The 8,852-nt window shown below is 47.1% G+C and overlaps 1 protein-coding gene across 2 annotated transcripts in view; it reads left to right on the forward strand.

The window, feature by feature from the left end:
- The window catches only part of LOC308546676 (ABC-type organic anion transporter ABCA8-like), a 50,468-nt gene extending 48,316 nt beyond the window's left edge, over positions 1-2,152 (forward strand). For both annotated transcript variants that reach the window (XM_081115858.1, XM_081115859.1), the window contains 3 exons: positions 85-164; positions 1,040-1,095; positions 1,228-2,152. In XM_081115858.1, the coding sequence (XP_080971984.1) occupies positions 85-164; positions 1,040-1,095; positions 1,228-1,326 (235 nt within the window). In that variant the 3' untranslated portion in view covers positions 1,327-2,152. The remainder of the gene's footprint in view (positions 1-84; positions 165-1,039; positions 1,096-1,227) is intronic.
- The last annotated feature ends 6,700 nt before the right edge of the window (positions 2,153-8,852 follow it).

Consider the following 8,852-nt stretch of genomic DNA (forward strand, 5'->3'; position numbering starts at 1 on the left):
AAGAGTCGAGGCCAGAGGGAGATGCCTGGGCCAGTTCGCCTCCGTCACGGTGGCGTCAGCGTCCCCTCCCTCCCCTCCTCCCAGGTACTCGTCTCTGATGGTCTACAAGCTGCCGGTGGAAGATGTCCGACCTTTAGCCCAGGCCTTCTTCAAATTAGAGAAGGGTAAGTAAGAGTGATGCGCTTTGAAATAAGAGCCTGAGAGCGGGTAATTTCAAATCATAAAATAATCCGTCACCATGAAGAAAAAAAAGTGGTACAATGTGTTAAATTCAAAAGTTAAAATCTCAAATTGAAATTTAGGATCACAGTGCCAAGGAAGTGGAGGAATTCTGTGTGCGTGTGTCGGGGTGGGATCATGGGTCTGATTATTACTCTTGCTTTCTGGGGTTTTTTTCGTGTGTGTGTGTGTGTGTGTGTGTGTGTGTGTGTGTGTACTGGAAAGAAAAGGCATCACTGTGGCCAGCACTAGCCTGGTACCTTTGCTGGTATATTTCTAATCTCGTTCTGTTGGTGGCATATTTCCAGTCTGCTAGACTCTTACTGGGACTTTAACTACCTTGCCCAGTCCGTTTTGGTCAAGGAGAAGGGATTTCAACTTGATCTGGTTCAAGCCGCATTGATGGAAAGAGGCCCGTGTGGATTACCTGCTCCCTAGAAAACCGCAGGCCTCTTTCTCTATAGTCTTCTGATGCGACCCTTTTCAAAATGTGTCTGCCTTCTACCTCCTCCTGTGCTGAATGTGCGAAAGCCCCGGCTCCCCTGCCGGGAAGGCAGCCTCCCCAGCGCCTTTTCCTCTCTCACACGGACATCTCAAAACTGTGCGACATACGGACATAACACCAGCGCCTTTCCCCCAGGCCTCTGCGAATGCATCGGCGCTCTTTTAGCTGAATGTTGTCTTTAAACCATCAACAGTTATTGTCTTAACCTTTTCATTTATCATTTTTAAAAAATTTTATTTGTATCTTATGCTGACTTCTGAGACCATCTGGATATAAAAACATACAAACCCCTAATGTACATCCATCCTTGTGCAGTTAAACAGAGCTTCGACCTGGAGGACTACAGCCTCTCACAGTCCACGCTGGAGCAGGTGGGTCAGTTTTAGTGATCTTCTATCATCCGTGGGATATAAATGTACCAGAAGTACGTACACTTTCCGCTCTCTTGGAGCTACAAGAGACAGAGTGACATCCCTGTCTCTCTATTTCTCACCCCCTTTTAGGTTTTCCTGGAGCTCTCCAAGGAGCAGGAGCTGGAGGATTTTGATGATGAACTTCAACCCTCCATGAGGTGGAAGCTCCTCCCACCGGACGAGTCTTAAGATCCCAAAGATCCTGTGTTTCCATTCAAGCCTGTGGGGTTTTTTGGGTTTTTTTTTAAAGACATTTCTTTTTATAGCATTAACGTTTATATTTAGAACCTATATTGGAAGCACTGGCATGGTTTTGGGTGTGGCGAGAGGAGTGAGTGCTGGGCAAATGCAGTGACGAGAGGGACAGAGGCACCTGACCGAGCCCACCTCCCGGTCACAGCCTCCGCCTCTCTGCAGGTCGCCCTGATCCCATTGTCCTGCCTAATGCTGAATAAATAAGTTTAATTTTATAAGATTGCTTTAATCTCTGGTTATGATATACAAATAATTTTGTGTAATTTTTTTTATCAAAAACTTAAAACCCTTTTTTGTAACCTAGACTGAGAAATCCACATATTTTACTCTTCAGCAAGTTTGATACTTTGTAAAGCTGATAATTTATTAATAATTTAAGTGACCATGTCAAAAAGTATACTTATTGAAAAAGATTTTAATATATTTTTATGGCTAAAAATATTAAAATATCATTCATTGGTCATAATATTTGATATCAATATACTAGATAACATATCCACTGGTAATACTATCAATCATACACACATAGTCTGGAAAACTAAAAACTTGCTATTAGGAACTTATTATACTTCTTTATTTCTATAAACCAACAGAGTCCTATTTTCATTGTACTTTTAAATCTCCGTTAAAGACGCTTGTATTGTCACTGATCTTTTATGGACATCTGCCCCATCACCTCAGAATGTTGATAAATGTAACAGGTCCGGTGACCAAGGTGTTGGAAAATATAAAATAAATATTATAGATGTAGTTTTGAAACGTTTGGTATTTCATGTGTCTTTTTCTCAACCCGCCGGCCTCCAATTTACACGTTCACCGCAATCCGGTTGAAAATAGTGTGCAATATGAGAGCGAGGTTGCTGCTTTAACCCGTGTGCCACCAGAACCTAAACAGAGAAGACCCCACACCAAGACCAAGGAGGCAGAAGGAAACGTGGCTGCAAGCGGAGCCGTTGCCTAGAAAAATCGAAAACTGCCGGGTGTGATTACCACGCGTAAAATGTCAGACTTTCTGAGTGGTGGGCATGACTCTCTGAGCTTTCTTACCAGTGCTTTGCCCATCCTTCCTTCCTTTTCAGAACATTCTTAGCACCCCAGAAAGTTCTGGTCTGGCCCCCCCCCCCCCGCCTGGGCTGCCTCCTCAGGCTCTCTCGTGAGGCCTATTTATTCCTGTGCCGGGAGGGAAGAGATGCATGAAACTCAGTCCCCACCTCCCGTGAATGCTGCTGTGTGGCGCAGGGATTTAGAGCGTGGCCTCAACTCAACCTTGGATCCACCGTCTACTGTCTGCAGACCTTGTTTCCTCATCGGAAAGCGGAGAGCTCAGAACCCAGGGTTGACAATCACGACAACCAAGGGTGACAAAGGCGACACCGCCAGCGAAGGGCTGCCTGGCGGCTACCAGCGCCCAGGGACTGCAAGGGGCTCCCCCACACCCCGGCCAGCAACCCCCTGTTCCCGTCCCCTCGCTTCTTCCCAAGGACACGTCGAAGCGGATGTGTTTTCAGCTCATTCCCCAGGGGCCGGAGGAGGTGTCTGTAAATAGTACACTGAACAGACTTATTTTAATGGAAGACTTCACGCTGCAACCCAAAGAAATAACACAAACTAGCTCAGGTGTTTGTTAGTTTGCTCTTGGAGCTATTTGGCAGGTCAGCGGGAGAGAGATCCTGGGACAAGCGGAGGTTTAGCATCCAGTGGCTCTTTATTCAGCCCGTGGGTTGACCCCGCCTTGATCTCACAGACAAGCCGGTCTCTGGAGAAAGTGAGGCTGACAACTGTGTCAAAGCTGCCCGTGAGCTCCCACCTGCTCTCCGGCGAGGAAAAGCCCGCCCAGTTCTTGGTGCGACTCGTGTGGGACCTTAGTCTGGTGTGGGCGTCGGGTGATACATCTGCCTTGGGGGCTAAAAAAATTTATGAATGAATGCTTTTTCTCCCAGCTTCCAAATTCTAGCTGGGCTAACCATCAAATGAGCAGAGACAGATTATCAGGAGAAAATCAGATTTTAATGCATGCTCTTGGGGAATTCACATAAACAGGAAAATTCCAGATGCAAGGCAACACCGGGTACACACTGGGCGTCGTTTTGGACAAAGGAGAAGAGAGGAGAGTGACCCATTAGATTTAGAGGCAGGGGTGGGGGTTCACAGGAGGCCGAGGAAGAGCGGAACACAGGCGGCAGGCAACCTCTCGCAGGGGCCTCAGGAGAAACGGGCCGCAGGGCACCCAGCTAACAGGCCCCTGCCTGAAGCCCCCCGTTTACCAGACTGAATTCAAGTTAGGCCTCGGCGAACCTCCTAAGACTTCCTTCCCGAAGCAGGTCTTTCTACCCGGATCTCTTGGGCAGCAGAGGAGGGAGGGTCCTAGTTTCTCTCTCAGTTTTCTGTTTCTTCCTAAACAGCTCAAAATCCACATCCAAGAAAACAAAGCTTCTGGTCCCCTTCACCACGAAGGAAATTCATTGTCACGCATCCGGCGCTCCCCGGAGGATGACAGACTTTGAAATGTTTGAGGACCAGGTGGCAGTTGTTGTTGACATTTATGGGGCTAACGAGGAAACCTAGAGCTGGAAGTAGAGATTAAGTGCAGAGTTCACCCTCGGACACGTCACAGCCTCTTCTGTTTTGAGACCACAGAAGCCGGGAAGCACGCTGCTGGGACGTGGCCCCTGCCCACCTTTCTGAGACTCTAGACACATGGGCCTTTTATCTGTTCCTTTTATCTGTCCCTCGAGCCCAAAATCCAGGCACGTGCCCTGACCGGGAATCAAACCGGCATCTCCTGGACCCTAGGTCGATGCTCAACCGCTGAGCCACACCAGCAGGGCCATTCAATATATTTTAATGGACTTGTTGCAAAATGCTAGCCACAGCTGGTGGACATTTAGCTGCAGCTGCTTAAGCCATAACACATCCAGTTTGTGCTTGTCCTAAGCCCTGTGGGTTCCTTTCACTCGAGCCACCTCCTTTGTCTTCTCTGAAGGGGGATTGTGCGTAGCTTCAGGACAAATATAGGGAACTGGCTGTTCCTATGGGGACACAGCTTCCGGAGACTCTGTGCTGCATATCTACTCAAAAAATGAGAAGTTATGAAGAAACTGTATTTTGTGGCTCAGAAAGTGGAACAGCCTGGCTTCCTTAAGAAACCTCAGCAGGGCAGAGAGAAGATGTTGGCAAAGAGCACGAATCACAAGGACATGAGCTCTGGGAAGAGAGGGTTGGTGCCAAGGGACCCTGAGCTGCAGGGGGAGGGAGCCCTCTGCTGCCTCTTGGGGTGGTAATAAAACTCCAGAACTCTAGAAGGATGAGTGTTTGAATAAAAGATATCAGGGAAGGTCTGCTAAGCTACCGGAGCCTTTAAGACTAGTGAGAAAGAGCAGCTGGGATAAATATCCCAATTCGAGACCAATTCAAAACCACCGCGGAAGTTACTCCTGCTTACCAGGGCTGCAAAAATAACCCGGCTTTTGTTTTTGTTTTTATTAAGCCATGCTGCTTAATTGTAAGTTCTGAAAACTCCTGGGCAAGGGTTTTATAAGGGCTTCTTCTAATATTGGCTCCTTACCTTTTGGCTGCCATAATAGGTACCTATAGAGTTAACAGTAACATCACAGGTACCCTGAGCGGGCAGGTTCTCTGCCTTTCCTAATGGTCCAGGTTGCATTTAGGACATTGATGCCACCAAGCCAAGTTAGCTAATTTTTTTTTTTTCTTGGAACATCTAACTACATTTGTGAATGAAAATTAAGTTGGGGAGTGTTCTCATAGGGATATTAGAATTCTAACTTCTTCCTCTGCTGGGGTTCAAAGATATTAAACCGATAGACTGAGCTATCCTCACGTTAAACAAGATTATTATAATGTGTTTATTCTACATTTCACCTAACGTCAAAAACACAGTGAGCCGGGCCGGCGTGGCCCAGTGGTTGAGCGCCGACCTGTGAACCAGGTGGTCACAGTTCATGCCCGGGCTTCAGGCTCCATCCCCAGGAGGGGGAGGCGGGAGGCAGCCCATCAATGACTCTCTCATCATCGATGTTTCTCTCTCTCTCCCTCTCCTTTCCTCTCTCTGACATCAATAAAAGAAGAAAAAAAAGATTAAAAAAACCCAATACGGTGAGGGTATTTTGCTCACTGGAAGGGAATTTGGATTTTGAAAAACCGAGCAACATGGGTTGAAGAGTTTATTTATCCCTCTCGGGTACGGACCAGGGGCAGAAAGGGTGACGTGGGCTATTCAGCAGGTTCAGCTGCCCCATATGACGAAGGTGCCTTTAGCCTAAATGTACAAGATTTTTTTAAACGACTGAATCACTGGATATGATTTCTTGTTGGTTATTAATTATTCATGCCATCTCATGTTGATGAGTGGAGGTGAGGTAGTTAGCAGTAAAAATAAAACACCACCAGGCTGTTAGCACAAGGATGAAAGGACAGAAACGCTAACACAACATTACATAAGAAGACACATCGTGAGAGGAGGGGAGGGTGGGTGAAAAATCAGGGCCCTGTAAAATGTTACTCCGTGTCTGCAAATGGTTTTAAAAGACAAGTGAATAATTTTTTATCGTTAAAAAAAAAAATGACTGGAGTTGTGTCTCAAAGGAATATATCGGATCTGGCCAGCCAGGTTTCCCAACAAATGAACGCTTGAAAATACTGCAGCTGCAGAAGACCTCGGGGAGAGAGATGCGTCAGTCTGGAACATTCCACAAGGCAAAGGGGAACTCAAAAATAGTCCTTGAAGGTAGAGAGGAAAATAGCTCCATGATGGTGACATGCTCTTAAGACAAACTTTTATTTTTCTTATGAAAACCATAAACACTGGTATATGAGGAGGCCTGGCCTAGAAATTTGTCTTTTACAGACCACAGAGCAATGGTAAGACCACTTCCAGGAAAAGCAGCTTGGGGCGATCGGATAATTCTCTTTTGCAGAAAACAGGTTTAAAACTGGACAGGATTGTTTAAAAAAAATCACCATTTCTAGGTTCTAAAAATGAACCAGAAGAAGACAAGACGCTGTGAAGACGTCCCTCTGGCAGAAGCGTTACTGTGCGCGGGAGGACAGTGCCGAGTTTGTGGCGCTCTTGCCTGGAAGGGTCCGCATCCTTTCCACGCCTGGGGGCGCGCAGGACCTACAGCCTGGCCTGCGAGAGGAAACGGGGAGCTCGGTTCCGAGCGGGCGCGAGGCCCCACAGCTCTGCTGCAGAAAGCAGGGCGCTCAGCCCAGGCAGCTGGAAATGGGATGGGGAGACCCTAGAAGTGGGCAAGCCACAGAAAAGTGCAGAAGATAAACTCCCCACGTGTGCACGGTTGTCCACAAGCCCGCGAAGGCCACACCAGCCTGGCGAACTCGGGAGCCTGCTTAGGGCCTGGGGCGCATTCCTCACCCCACACAAGCTCGGGCAGCCGGCGGAGACCTTACAGCCTCCAGGTGCCTGGAGCGTCACCTTTGCCCAAACCACTGTCTGGCCTCCAAAGTACAAAGACGGAAGGAGAACCCTAAGAAGCCAGAGTAGTCTGTGCATCTGCTTTCCCCGGTCCTGTGAGTCGCTGCTCCCTCTGCTCTAGCATGACATTGGGACACTCGGGGACAAGGGACAGAATCATTTATAGAAATCATAGCTACCTAAGCACCAGGAGCGGTGGGTAGGGTAGTCATGGGCATGCACCATAAAAAGTATAGTCAATAGAGGTACACAGGGCAAAGCAAGACATGGATATGACCCTGTAGAGAGGAGTCTGGGACAGTGCATGACAGGAAATGTCACTGGGGAGAAAAAGGCACAGGAGTCCCTGGTGGGAGCCAGGCAGCACACATACCCCTCTGCCTCCTGAATGACCTTGAACCAAATGGTGTAGTTCCTAGGAAAAGAGCCTGGATCCAGACAGCAAATTGCACGGACACGTTTGACCTTGGCTACCTGCCTGCCCTCTTTCTGCAGAGATAAGCCAACTCATCTCTACGGTGACCCACAGGCAAGGACATACATCGCTTTGTGCCACCACCAGAAGAAACTCAAGAAGGGTCCCATTCACAAGCCAAACCCTGAAAGAATTGGTTTGTGGTTAATGTAACGGTCACGGGTGATTACACAGGACTGAGCTGGAGGGATGTATTGGGACTGAAACTGCATTTCTAATAGGCTAGTCACGAATACATCTCCCTGCAAGCTTTCCACCTCATTTGGTATTGAATTAAATGAAGCCCCATCCGTTCTCCACAGTAGCAGGTAGTTTATGCTACATCCGTATAAATTCTTCCCACTGAAGTCTTGAAGCTCTGTCATTAATGCTTCTCTTGCCAGCCTGATTTTCTTTCCTTTTACCAAGTCGGGTCTGGTTTATGGAGGGTCGCTGGGATCACCAGGGGGGTTCCAGCCTTGATTTCCCAGAAAAGCAGCTCACGATCCATCACTTCCTGACCCGGGCGTGTCGACCTTTGCCTGCCGGGACCCCCAGCTCTGGCACCCCCGGGGCTCACACTCTGCCGTCTACCCCGAAAGCACGCATCTCTGGGGTTCCCATCCCTGGAACTCTTCACTCCTGAAGGACTCGGGGAACCAGGGCACGGTGTCAGCATTGTGCGTATCTACTGGGATCATACAGGTGGAAGAGAAATGAGCTAGGAAGCCTCAGTAGTGTGGTATTTCCTACCCACTCTTGCAAGGAAAGCGTTGAAAGCTATTTGTACTAAAAAAAAAAAAATCCTTGTATTAGACATAGTATTTTGATCAAATACAGTCACTTTGGTTGTATTTAATTATGATATTGAACAAATAGATTAAAATTAATGTAGTCTGGAGTCCATGGTAAACATAATTTATTACCACATAATTAAACAAAGAATAATTCTAATAGCTTTTCCTAATAATTTTAACAGGTTTTCCTGAGGACAAGACCATGGATCCTGATCAAAGGGGAATTAATTTCTGGGATTAGAGCAGCAAGAAGTAAATTGTGAGTATTTTATTTTTTTAAGTAAACATGTGTTCTGTGTCCACACAAATGGGATCTAAGCATTGTATTAGCTTTAAGAATTTGGGCCTAAATTTATTTTCAAAATAATTCGGGTTCTGGAATTAAAGCAACCACATTAGCATGATCAGACGTTAGACGAGTTATTCGGGTTTTCATGATTTTTTCCCTAGGCTGTGTTACAGACGAACTTTGTTTTTAGTAAAATATAAATTATTTATTAAAATGTCAAGTGCTACTATTTAGTTAAGTCTTTGAAACCCATGGAAAGTTTCTAACAGTCCAAAGTGAGCCTGTGATCAAGAGAGGGGCTTCCAGCCGCCACCCTGGCGTTTAGAATTGAGACTTAGGATTCTGTTTACCTGCTGATGGTTCAGTTGAGGAGCTGAAAGCTTGGAGCCGCCCATAGACATGGTTCCAGATCCAGGGAGAAATGCAGTTCGAGACGGGCAGAGATCAGAGGCCAAGGGCTGCTCACGG

Source organism: Miniopterus schreibersii, assembly GCF_964146895.1.
Source record: "Miniopterus schreibersii genome assembly, chromosome: 16".
Lineage (NCBI taxonomy): Eukaryota > Metazoa > Chordata > Mammalia > Chiroptera > Miniopteridae > Miniopterus > Miniopterus schreibersii.